This window comes from Protopterus annectens, chromosome 14.part0 (genome assembly GCF_019279795.1).
Source record: "Protopterus annectens isolate FY-2018-M chromosome 14.part0, PAN1.0, whole genome shotgun sequence".
Taxonomy (NCBI): domain Eukaryota; kingdom Metazoa; phylum Chordata; order Ceratodontiformes; family Protopteridae; genus Protopterus; species Protopterus annectens.
Genome location: NC_056748.1, coordinates 990,298,341 through 990,312,270, shown reverse-complemented (window position 1 = coordinate 990,312,270; position 13,930 = coordinate 990,298,341). Strand labels below are relative to the sequence as shown.

Genomic DNA, 13,930 nt, shown 5'->3' with positions numbered 1-13,930 from the left:
CCAAGACAAGATGTGCCATGCTGATAGACTCCTACCCAAGAAGGCTGAATGTTGTAATTAAATCAAAAGGTGCTTCAACAAAGTATTAGTTTAAAGGTGTGCACACTTATGCAACCAGCTTACTGTACATTTTTTATTTTTTATATTTTTCCCCTAACATATTTGTTTTTCAATTGAATTGTACAAGTTATAGGTCATATTACAGGTGGGAAAATTTTGAAATTATTTATTGTGGTATCATTTTTTATATCACAAAAAAATGGCATTTTAACAGGGGGTGTGTACACTATTTATATCCACTGTAGGTTGTGACAGAAAAAAGATCAAAAGACCATCTCACAAATTCTGTTAACAAACTGCAGACAAATACAACTTTGCAATGAGCTAACAGCTCAGCAAAATTAAGAATTTGAGTTGTAAGCCAGCAACTGTAAACATCTGTAAATTCAAGTAAATGGAAGGTAGACAGACTGCCCCATGTATTTTCCAAAGTAGGGCAATTCAAGACTAAAATATGTTAAATTGCATTAACTTCATTACTCATTTGTAATAATCTAAACTAAAACTGACAAAAGCAACAGGTGTGGCATTAGGCTTTCAAGCAACAACACTGACACACATGAAAAGCAGACAAGTAAAAGGTTTGTCATAATTTATTTTACAGTAACCAATGAAAAGTTAAGAGTTTGTTTACATTCAGTCTCATAAATATATATATGGCATATCTGTAGTTTATCACATACATTGGGAAAGTAACATGTATCTTCATCTAACAGCATACATCTGCAGGTCTGGACTGAGTCAGCATGCTATGTCAGCTGTGCCATTAAGTGTAAACCCTAGAGACATAGTAACTTTTTATTTTTTGTAAAATGTTCATACATACTGCTAGGATAGAATAAATATTACAGTTGAGAATTACAAGCTACAGCAGTCTTCTGCTACAAAATATAGGTGGGGTAAGATATAAAAAAAATTGTTTCTCCAGCTTTTCATAGGTTCATAGGTGTATACTAGGCTAATGGCCCTGGGGCCTTTACAAGCCTAGCCATAGGAGTACCCTGGCATCATGACACCCAACCATAGTTCCCAGTGCCTCTGTTGAGTAGAACCACTGGAGTTATCCCCGGAGTGAATTTTCTATTTCCCATCCACTCATCAAGATTTCTCTTGAAGAGGGTCAGCGAGATGCTCTGCTTGACATGTATGGGAAGTCTATTCCATAGCATGTGGAGTCTCTGTATTATGAACCTGTTCCTCCAGTAACATGTGCATTAATAACCCTAATACAGGGCCAGATTCCAAAATAATTTACTGTCAGGACAAGGTAGTGACCTGAATAACAGATGGAAGATGGTCATGATTCTGAAACAGGGTTTATATATACTGTAATGAGGAAGTACTCAAGCCTACATGTGAGGCTGCAATATCTATTTCAGAAGGCAAAAGAATACATGTGTTACTCCATCCCACAAGTATAAAAGGGTGGAGCACTCTTTGCCCTTTTGGTGATTACTCTGTCACCCACTACCAGTTTAAAGAAGATTCTGAAATAATGGAGAATCCAAGACACTGCATGTATCTTGCAGTCCCACACAGCTGTGTATGGCTTCAGAGACAAGTCTTCTTCCCTTTGTACAATCTCCATATAAGTGTTAACACAGACACAAAGACGCAAACACACACATCAACACAGACACATGCATGCATGCACACACACACAAATGCACATAAGCACACACAAACATACACACACATCTGCAGCAACAAAAAAGGGGGAAGCCAGGATTTCTCTCTGAAGCATACCTATATGTATGTGTTTACTAACCCATAAGGAAAACTCAGTAGTTTTCCATACGTATACAGGGGAACTTCCCCTGCACTAACTTACTCATGTGTGCTAACCATAACCCAACTGTGGCCCCTGACCCTAACCATATGCACTGCATTAATAAAACACCTTTCCCTAAAAGTACCACTAATCAAGAAAAAAAGGACACAGAAAGTACAGTTGTTTACACTTACCATAAATGTAGATGTTCGAGTGTATTCACTGCTGCAGTCATTACATTTGGGTTATCTGCTTGCAGTAGCCCTCAGTCGGCCTGATTACCGAAGTCTTGGGTCCTGCGTCAGTTGCTGTCCCTTCTTCCATGACGTCAGATTGTCAGGGGTATAAAACATGCAGCTAACGCCATTACATCAGTTTTTCTTGCCCCAGATGTCAGGTGCCCCCCTAATGGGAAGCAATTAAATCTATAAATACAAGGATATACCCCCAACAAAAAAGCAAATACACCAAAAAGCTTTTAGAGCATAGTAAGTAAGAGTAGAGGTATAGCCAAAAAAAGAAAGGGGGCTGGAGGGAGGGTAACCAGGACTGCAACAGTGAATACATTCGAACATCTACATTAATGGTAAATGTACACAACTGTACTATGTTCTTCGTGTTTCACTGTTGCAGTCATTACATTTGGGTAGATTCCCAAAGCTAAGGTTGGGAGGAGGAATTTAAATAGAATTAGGACCAGCTATAAGGCCCTGTAAGACTGCAGTGGCAAAACCAGCTCTGGATTTATAGAAAATAGGCAAATGATAAGGTAAGTACAAAACTCCAGGTAGCAGCTTCTAGGATGCCGCTAGTAGGGACGCCCCTGAGAAAGGCTGTAGAGGTAGATGCAGCCCTGGTTGAATGGGGTCTGATGCCCTGTGGGATAGGTTTTCCATGGTGCTTATAGCAGAAATGAATGCAGTGGCCTATCCATTTTGAAATGGTTTGTTTTGAAATAGCTTTCCCCTCTGTCCCTGCAGCAAATGCCACCAGCAGTTGTTCAGATTTCTTTTGAGGTTTAGTCCTGTCCAAGAAGAATCTAAGCTGTCTGTGCACATCTAAAGAGTGCAATATCTGTTCCCCTTTGTTCTGTGGGTTAGGAAAGAAGGTAGGCAAATGAATGGACTGATTAAGAGCCACAGTGGATACCACCTTGGGCATGAAGGAGGGATTGGTTCTGAGGGACACCTTGCCCGCATGAAAGATGATGAAAGGTTCCACTGCCATAAGGGCCTGTAATTCAGATACCCTTCTTGCAGAAGTGATTGCTAAAAGGAAAACGTTTTCTCAGGAAAGAAATTTTAAATCTGCAGTAGCAACTGGCTCGAAAGGAGGAAGTGTGAGTTTCTCCAAGACAAAGTTAAGATCCCAGGTTGGAGTTGGAGCTCTCCTGGGTGGCCTTAAATTTTTGGCCCCTCTGAGGAACTGCTTGAGCAGTGGGTGATAGAAGAGGGGAGGCTCTGTGCTATAATGAGCTGAAATGGCTGAGGCATGAATTTTGATGGAGGAAAAATACAGGCCATTATGAAGCATCTCAGTCAAGTATTATAGAATCTGAGGTAAATCGGGCACTGCTGCGTTCATCCCTTGAGATTGGTTCCAGGCACAGAATCTTTTCCATTTTGCAGCATAAGATTTTCTAGTACTAGGCCTCCTTGCCTCTAAAATGATATCCATCACTGATTTACTGACGGATGGTGAAGGAGAGATTAGGTAATTAGCCAAGCTGCTAGGTTCAGGGTCTGCAGCTGAGGGTGCAGAATCTGGTTCTCCTGCTGAGACAACAGGGAAGGAATCTGATGCAGGTGCCATGGAGCCAAGCATGACACAATGCGCAACAGTGTTGGCAAGGCCAGTCTGGTGCAATTAAAATCGTCCTTGGCTTGTCCTGTTTGATCTTTAGTAGTACCTTGGAGAGCAGAGGCAAAGGAGGAAAAACATAAACTGATAGGTTTTTCCAGCTGAAGGATAGAGCGTCCACTTTCCAAGCTAGCTTGTGGGGAATCCTTGTGCAAAATTTGTCCAGTTGATGGTTCTGAGGGGAGGCAAACAGGTCTATATCTGGGCTCCCCCATTTGTTTGTCAACATGGTGAAAATCCTTGGTTCCTGTTTCCACTCATGTGGGTCCATTAGGTTTCTGCTTAGTCCGTCTGCCAGTGTACTTAGTTTTCCTAGCAGGAATTGAGCTTATAGATTCACTTGGTAGCTCAAGGCTGTGTTCTACAATGCCATGGCTAGTCTGCAGAGGGGGGTAAGAATGTGTACCCCCCTGCTTGTTTATGTACCACATGACAGTGGTGTTGCCGTCTTTACCATTAGTTGTCCTGGAAGAATGTGGTCCTTGAAGGCTGTCAGAGCATTCTGTACAGCTAACATTTCCTTTTGATTTATGTGCAGGTGCATTTGACTTGGGTTCCATTTGCCCTGAATGCACTTCACTGCTAGGTGAGCCCCCCCCCCCCCATACATAGTCTGATGTGTCTGTTGTTAAGATTTGGGAAGCAAGGGGTAATGTGAATGGTAGTCCCCTGTTTTGGTGGCAGGCCTCTGCCCACCAAAGGAACTCTAGGCGTAGGCAAGGTATGATAGGAATCCTTGCTTCTAGATCCTGTGAATGTTGACACCATAGGCTTTTGAGATACCATTGTAGTTTCCTCATATGCATCCTTGCATATGGAATTAAAAGAATGCAGGAGCCATGAACCCCAAGGCTTGCAGTATTTGCCTTGCAGATAGATGGGCCTTTGTGGCCACTTGTTTGAAGTAAGTTGTCAAATGAATCCGTTTCGCTGGCTTGAGGAAAGACATCTGGGAGGTTGTATTCAAGCTTGCTCCCAGGAATATAATTTGTTGGCAGGGTACCAGGTGGGATTTCTTTTCGTTTATGGTGAACCCCAGACAAGTCAGTACCCTTTGAACAAAGACCAGATGATTTAAAAGAATGTCATTGCTTTCTACCTGAATTAGACAATCGTCCAGGTATGGGTATACCTGAATATTTATTTGCCTGCAAAATGCAATGACTGGAGCTAGGCACTTTGTGAATTACCCTGGGCACAGTAGATAAGCCAAAGGGCAGTGCAGAGAACTGATAGTGCATGTAGCCTGCTTTGAAGCATAGGTATCTTCTGCAAGACTCCCTGATAGGGATGTGCAGGTATGCTTCTTTTAAGAATAGTGTTGCCTACCATGCATCCTTGCCTAGCATAGGAAGCAGCTGGTGAAGAGTCAGCATTTTGAATTTTGGAATCACCAGAAAGGTGTTTAGAATAGAAAAGTCCAGGATAGGACGCCATGTACTGCCTTTTCTGGGTACCAGGAAAAGTCTCGAATTGAAACCTTGCCCCTTTTCCTCTTCTGGTACCAAATGAATAGCTCCCATGTTTAACAGAGAAAGTACTTGATTTTGGGTCTCTGCCCACTGATTTGGGGGTAGATCTGGCCACCCACTTGGTGTTGGTAACGTGTGGAAATGAAATCTGTATCCTTGGGACACTATATTTAAAACCCATTTGTCCTGGGTAATGAGTTCCCAGTTTTTGGCCTGCAGACTAATCTTTCCGCCTAAAGGAGCATTCAGTTGGGAAGTGCTTGGACGTTTTAAAAACAAGTAATTGAGACAGTTTTCCATAGGGGGGAGTCTTACTACTCCCAGGTTTAGGTGCAGAGACCCCCCCACTGCCTAGTCTTGTGTGTCCCTTGGGACTGAAACCTGGGGATTTTGCTGTGTCTGGGTTTGGCTTGAAAAGACCTGGAAGGGGCTGGAAAGGACCAATGTTTAGAGGGCCAGTGCCTACTAAATCTAGGAGGCTGAACTTGTAAGAAATCTTTAACAGTTTGCTTAGATTTAGCTTTATCTTCCATCTTTTTATGAACTTCCTCAGCCTTGTTGCCAAACAGGCGGTCCTGATTTAAGGGAGCATCCACCAATTTAGCTTTAACATGATCAGGCAAACCTTGCTCCTTAAGCCAAGCATGCCTTCTGAGCACAGATCCAGTAACTGCAGCCCTGCAAGAGGCCTCTAATGAATCAAATCCACATTGCAAGGTATGTTTTCCAACCTGTTCAGCAGAATGCATTAAATCCTGTAATTCTTTATTGTCAGCACAGTCAGGAATTAACATCACTTTCTGTTTAAGCAATCCAATAACATGTTGTTGACATTTTAACATATGAAACTGGCAGTTTAAAGCCCTAATGGCCAAGGTTGCAGAAGTGTAAACTTTCTTACCCCATCTATCCAGCACCCTGGAGTCTCTATCAGAGGGGGTAGGATTTTTAGCAGTAGAAGCCTTAATGCCGTTGGGTCCCTGTGAAATAGTCTCTGGATCCACAATAGGATTTTTAAAAATGAACTTATGAGAATCAGGAACCCTGTAATATCTGTCAGGTTTTCTGGGAGCAGGAGGCAAGGAATCAGGGGCCAAACTAGATTCTGAAAAGGCATCAACAATATCTAGTACAGGAGGTATAGCTAAAGGCCTATGCTGAGGCAGGAGTAAGAAATCCCTAAGCCTCTTTTTTGAATCAGAAAAATCCTGGCTTTTCCAGTGGAAATGCTCCCTTAATGTATGTAGGGTCTCACCAAAAGAAAAATCCTCTGGAGGGGAAGCAGAGGGAATAGAGTCCTCTGCATCAGAATCCTCATAAGTAGATAAGGGCAAATCCAGATCATCAGAGGAATCAGAAAAATCAGAATCCTGCTCAGAAGATTCATAAACAACTTCAGTCCTAGGTCTCTTAGAAGGGGGAGGTTGGCTTCCCCTGATTAGAGTTATAAAATCTTCAGCCATTCTTATCATTTGTTTTTTTAGGCATAGAGGTCTGAGCATGCGGCCTGGGCATCGGTTTCTTAGGCATGGTTCGAGATTTTGGCCTAAATGAAGAAGGAGGCGTCTGTTTAATATGCAAGTCCGTGGGCCTGAATACACCCTCAGAAGCCGGTGCCTGCACAGCGGCTCTGGACCCATCCAAGGTAGAGAAATCCGCAGGTTCCACAGTTGAAGCATCTCCCGGCATACCAGACTCTGAATGGGTCTCAGTAGAGGCTTGCAAGTCAGAAGTAGCGGATATCAGGGGCTGCGAAAGTGCCTCACTGAGTACCAGCAAACTGGCGACTGGCTTAGGAGAAGCGTCATCGGCAGCTTTGGACCTCGGCGGCCTGTCTCTGTCTTTATCTTTGTGTTTTTTCGGAATCCCGGTAGTCAGATGGCTAACCGATGACATTTCAGGATAACTAAACAGAGAACCGAAATATTTAGAAGTGAAAATATACCGACGGTAGATAGTGCGCTGATTAAATAAAGCACAAAACCGACAGCAAGGTACGTCTTGGTCAGGGCCTAGGCAAGGAATACAGTGCGAATGAAAATCTTTGTGAGGTATTTGCTTTCCACAAGTAATGCGATTATTAACTTTTACTGACATCGGTAAAGAGTAAGAAAAAGTTTCCCCAATGGGGTACTTAGCTTTAGTTGAAGACTTTGGTTCTGAAACACGAAAATGAAAATTTCAGGAGTCGGCCAAAAGGCACTTTTCGAACTGCTTCTGCTTTGGGCACCACACAGCAAGAAAGACGTCGGCTGCATGTTTTATACCCCTGACGACCTGATGTCATGGAAGAAGTGACAGCAACCGACACACGATCCAAGACTTTGTTAATCAGGCCAACTGAGGGCTACAGCAAGCAGATAACCCAAATGTAATGACTGCAACAGTGAAACACAAAGAACATCACCCACAACACCAATCAAGCACAACACTAAACCTATTCCATTACCTAGCCCTGACCTGTAAATACTCACACATACACCTTATTTGTTATAATGCAGGCTTGCACTTTTTTAAACCATCAACTTTTCAGTCAACCATTCCTTTTCCTGCACACTGCTACATACCTACACTATTTAAAACCTGAATTCAACCACATGTGATTCTCACAAATGTGCAGTCACTTTTATGGTCAGTCATTTGTGACTCCCATAAAGGCATTTTCTGCCAAATGACTGACAACCACACACTGTTTTATATGGTGGGGGGGGGCATATCCCCCTCACCTAGTTTGGTTTTATATTATATTTCACCAAAAGCTTCAAAATACATTTTAAACCACAGACATTCATAGTTGCAACACCAATGACTAACTCTTTCTAGAAGACAATATATACCCAAACTAACTGGAAGGCTATGCCCCCCTCCCCAACTATATATACTAACTCCAGGATCACACTACAGTGGGGAAAAGGGCATATACCTTTTACTTGCCTTACAGTACTCTACACAGTGCCAGTACTTCACTTCAGTGAAATGAGATTTGGTAAAATGAGTTTTCAGTAATTTAAGCTTTCAGCGGTTTGGCCAGGGTGAATTGAAATTCAGTGAAATGAGCTTTCAACACACACACACACACACACACACACACACACACACACACACACACACACACACACAGATTACATGATGTGTATGAGTGTATATATCACATGCATGCTAGAATGTTGTTGTGTCTTTCGGCATATCCCGGTTAGGGGTCGCCACAGCGGAACTCCGGTCCGCTAATGTTTGGTAGTGGATTTTTACGTGCCAAGTTACCAGCCCTGACGCACGACCTTCAACGAAGGCACGCCCATTTACGCATGCCTCCACACAGAAGACGCTCTAGCTGAGAATCGAACCCGACAACGTCTTGCTGTGAGGCAACAACAATACCGCAGCACAATTAAGTGGTAAGAATACAACACATGAAATACATATACTCCCCCCTTTCTCTTCTACATACATACATATTAAGTAATGTACTGTAAAATCACTAAGCACTACTTATAATGCAGAGACAACATACCCTTTTTATCTTGGAATCCAAGGCCATCTGCTGTACCCACTCCCAGTGATTGGTATACACTCACTAGCAGGTGTTTAGTGAACATAGCTCTGTAAAATAACAGCAACCACAAAAAAGTCCAAAATTGGCAGAAACCACAAAGGAGATGGACAGGATTCCACAAAACATTTTATTACAGACAAAACTTGAATTCCAAGATTTCTCTAGTGCCTCAGCTCACTAGCCTTTACACAGTGTTTAAAAGCTGATGAGCCGAGGCACTAGAGAAACCTTGGAATTGATAGCTCTGTAAAATATTCATCCCCTTGATTAGTCCATTTACACATATCTAAGTTATATGGGTGCAGTTGCTTGGTTTTTAATGCCTCACAGATTATGCCTTGCAAGTGTAAAGTGATTCATTAAAGCAGAATATTCCAGGATCTCATTAAGATGCGTTAGCACACTCTGTACATTTGGGAAAGTGATGGTGTTTTGCTATGGCAGCCTCACTCACCTGTAAAATTGCCCTTGATGATCATGGCAGCCATACCAGCACTTGACTGCTATGGCAGCCTCACTCACCTGTAAAACTGCCCTTGATGATCATGGCTCTCTACCACCATGGCAGAAGCATTTCTCCTCCCCATTATCTAATGACCTATGTGGGATGACTGTCTCTTTCTTACAGCTGGGGCAGCACTTCCACAGATACCTCTCATTTGTCCAAATTTTCTCAGAATGTCCCGATTTTTGCCTCATAATTTTATTCTGCTCCTTATAAAATTTGTGGTTTTCTGGGAAATCAGTGAGGACTGAAGCCACTAAATAATGACATCCATTTGAGTTTCAGACTACAAGTCCTTCCAAAAAATGCACACTAACACAAATTATGTTACTCTAGCAACTTTTCAAGTTTCTAAGAGTGGTATTTAAAATCTGTCCCTATTTTTGGGCCTTTGTTACCCCCCTCCCAATTACTTTAGCCTTTGTCCAGACTTCTTGTGCTAAGAGGTTGAGAAGTATGCTTTCATACCCGAGGATGGACTATCTTGTACTGTCTGTTCTGCTGAAAACCATCATTAAAACTAAAAATACATGCTAGCATTATATCGCTCTATAAAATCCAGCTGTTTCTGTGACATAACAAAATAACAACGTGACAAGCAGTTTGCATCCCAAGAGAATGATAAACCAACCAAAAATTACACTACCGGTGGAAAACAGACTTGAAGACAGTTGAGGTTTTCATCAAAGTGAAAACAAGTATTTACCAGACTTGGTTATTAAACTGGGAGTTCCAATAATTTCACATCTGTACATAATATTAATGGTTTACTTCAATGTAATATAGAAAAATATGTCAGAGAAATAGACAAGTGCACAGAAATAAGCCCAGTATGTCCACATTACTAGGCTTATTAGTTGAGCAATAAGCCGTTTTTTTCAGTCAAAAGGCATACAGAACAATTTTCAACATCTCCAGTACAGATGTCTCATAGTAGCAGTGTTATTCAGATCTGCAGGAAACATGAATCTCTTTGAAACTTCAACTATTACATTGCTTCAAAATTAAACCTATGTTTAACGTAGCAAGGAAAAACTCCACAAATGCTGGCCAAGTAACATAAAATTACAGTTTAATGACACTTGTTTCCACCACCTCTGCATTTTAGGGCTGCAGTCATTTAAAAAAATAGACATATACACACACACCTACAGATATATATATCTACACATACAACACACGTACACACATACCCTGCATTATGTGGGCAGAGTTATATTATGTTTGCAAATTTTATGTTCATTTGTGTCCAGATTTTTGGCCAGCTGTACCTACTTTTCACGGGCCTTTGTCAGATTTTTGATGTCTCCAGGTTGAGAGGTATGCATTAATGTATAACTAATTTAAACAATCTCAGGCTTCATGATTTCATTATGACAGGAAGACATTTTCAAAAAGCACATGTTATGCTGAATAACTGCTGTTCACATAACTAAAATCTTAGTAGTAACTCATAATCAAAGACTATACTCTGTTGACTAATAATCAAAGAATCTTTTAAAGTAGCCAGTTTCAGTAATAATGACACTGTATACAATGTTCAGCTTACCATGTTCTGTTTCTCTGCCAGTACCTGGAAGAAAGAGTCATGCCATTCTGGAATGTGGATGTCCAGGAGGTGGGCAGTGGGGAAGGATCGTTTACAGTAAGCACAGACATTCCTGTGAAGTGTGTTATAGTGATGTTCATAACTCTCCAGAGTGTCAAACACCTGACAGCAACCAGCAATGTGACAGCCAAAATCAGACACCCTACACAAAAAGAGGCAATGGCTTTGTAGTTCAAAGTTCATATTAGGTACATATCAACATACAAGATATTTATGCTTTCTAGTATTTCAAAACATTAGTAAACTCAATCTTTGTAAGCATTTAAAAGGAGTGATGGCCACCTGATTGATACAGCAAATGTTAATTAATTTCTATCTTCCATTTCTGAGCTGTGAAGACAAATTGAGATGAATGACAAAGAAATAGACACTATGTGATCTGCAAGGTACTCATAGGGAGAATGTGACACCCTCAGCTATACACACATGACAGGTAATGGGAGGTAGGCTATTATTAAATTATTGAGTCTCTTCAAAAATACAATACCAGTGCTAAGAAATAAGGAAATATGTCTAAACGGGCTGTAAAAAGACAGAGGTACATGCAAACTGAGCCAAGAAAAAAACTAGGCTGGTGAACAGTGAAAGAATGATCCCCCATAGTACTGCCATCCCAAACGCTGCCATGCTCCGGGCATAAAACAAGTAAAGTTTCCTAAAAGGCATATTCAGCTATATATGTTACAATTTCATTTCAGCCCTGATATGAAACACTTCTAAGGCAAGCAGCAAAAATGGAAGGAGTGCTGGTGGAATGTGCTTTGATAGTACTTTCTAATGCTTTACTGTACTTGTACAACAAAAATGCAGTATAGTGGACAGAGGTCTGTTTTGTCACAGGTAAGCCATGCTTGTATATCATAAAAGATAATCTTGCATATCATGATAGCACTTAACCTTGAAAAAAATTTACACTCTATTCAGCTGCTTTTACTATATTCTACTTGTATTGTGCTTTGTCCTACTTTTATACTTTATTTTGCTTTTGCTGCTGCTCTTAAAAGTGTTCAATTGCATTTATACTGCTTCTTTTATTACTGCTTGTTTAGTAGCCTGATTACATCGAGAACATTTTTCTACCGAATTGCTGCTTTATACTGTTTTTTTGCTGTTGTGACTGTAATTTTAAGCACTTTGAATTCCAAATACCTCTGCACTTAGCATAGGCTAGATTCAGCCTTATGGAATCTAGACTGCCTTGCATGACTTGAGCACTAAAACCAGTTCTTCAATGAGATACTGAAAGATTTGCTTGTTAAACTTCTCATTAGTAATTTGTTTGTAGTCCACCAGAGGTTTTTCACTGTTCATCTCTACTGTCAAGTAGGACACTAAGCCTAGCCTCAGAGGTTCCAACACACCTCTCACCCACTAGCCACTAAGTGTGACCTCTCTTCTTGACCATACAAATTTACCCAACACTATGGATGCACACTTTTCGATGGTTCCTCCAGCCAACTTGGTCGACATGGGCATCCTGAGGCAGTGTAATAACTACATTAGGAACCATGAATCCATGCTCTCTCACACACCAGTCAGTATATATGACAATGAGTGGGTCGTCAGCATGCACACCTCACCTCCTACTCCACCCAAACCCACATCCCACATAACTGCATATGCGGAGGTCCTCATCAGAAACATACTTAAATACCCGAGACCTCCCAAACACAAGCATGCTACACATAACACTTCCCCTGCAGAACACAATACACATAATAGCACACTTACAAATGTCTCACCTGTCAAGCCCTTAAGGCAAAACACAAGACCAAACATATTAGTCATAGGTGACTCAATCGTGAGACACACAGATGTCCCTCTCAACAAGCTGGATAAGGAGAAGGTCATGGTCAACTGTCAGGTGCCAGGATCCACCATATCACACATGCACTCAAGTCTCTCAACAACAGGCACTGTTATGACTCTGCAATAGTCCATGTTGGTGTGAACGACTTGAGATGTACCTCTCTGGACTATAAGAAGAGAGACATGACTGAGTTCTCAGACTGTGTGTCTCAGGCTGGTATGTCCCTAGTCTTAAGCAGCATTTTACCTTCACCTAGGATGGTGCCTCAGTACAAACAGAAAGTGACTGACTTCAATAACTGTCTTAATTTCTGGTGTCATTCCAAGTGGATACAGTATCTGTCAGACTGGGGTGACTTGTTTGACAGACCTCAATGCTTTGCCAGATATGGTCTTCATCTGTCACCCCTGGGATTTTGGCTACTGGCCAAGGCTCTTGCCACCCCATAATGCCTTTTTAGGCAGTGTCTCAAGGACAAAATTCCCAACGCAAGAACTCCAACTAAGAACAACCTCAAGGTTTTGCTGCTAAACGCTAGGATTCTTAACACAAAACTGCATTTACTGGAAGCAGTCCTCACCACAGAAGAGACAGACATTTGTGCAGTCAGGGAGACCTGGTTCAAGGCTGTGGAGAGCACCCCAGCCTTATCAAGCTACACCTCCTTCCACACATTTAGACCATAAACTGAAGGTGTGAAAACTAAAGAAGGTGATGTATCAACAGTCATTAAAGATAAACACACCTCCAGATTGGTTAGTCAGCAAGATTCCCTGGAGATACTTCGGGTGCAATTAACTGTTGGTAGGACTACTATTCAAGTCATTGCCAGCTACAGGACCTCCCTCCATGAATCAGGACACCCACTCTGCCTATTTGGATCCACTTGAGTCTATTAAGATACATCCAAACACCATGGTTTTGGGCAACTTTATCTACCCATCCATTGACTAGGGAAATTACTCATGCAGAAACTTACTTGCTCAAAGGCTCCTCGACTTCATTAACTCCAATGCCCCGGACCAGCTAGTCGACACCCCCACAAGGGCCGCCAACATCCTGGATCTGGTGCTTACCAATATGGGGGACCACTGTAGCACCCCCCCCCCCACTGTGAGGTCTTCTCTGGTGAGATCTGACCAAAAATCAGTCTCATTTGAAGTTACTATCACAACTGCCTCCCCCCCCGCAGCACAAACTAAACTAAAAGACTTCTCCAAAACAGATTATAATCTCTTATAAGATGGTATAAATAGCTTCACTGCACCTCCTCCCACAGATGGAACTGGC

At 41.8% G+C, this 13,930-nt stretch overlaps 1 protein-coding gene across 1 annotated transcript in view; it reads right to left on the bottom strand.

Moving 5' to 3' along the window:
* ZNF511 (zinc finger protein 511) overlaps positions 1-13,930 on the bottom strand; it is a 374,315-nt gene that overhangs the window by 214,017 nt on the left and 146,368 nt on the right. The window contains exon 3 of the mRNA XM_044056782.1: positions 10,771-10,972. Within this exon, the coding sequence (XP_043912717.1) occupies positions 10,771-10,972 (202 nt within the window). The remainder of the gene's footprint in view (positions 1-10,770; positions 10,973-13,930) is intronic.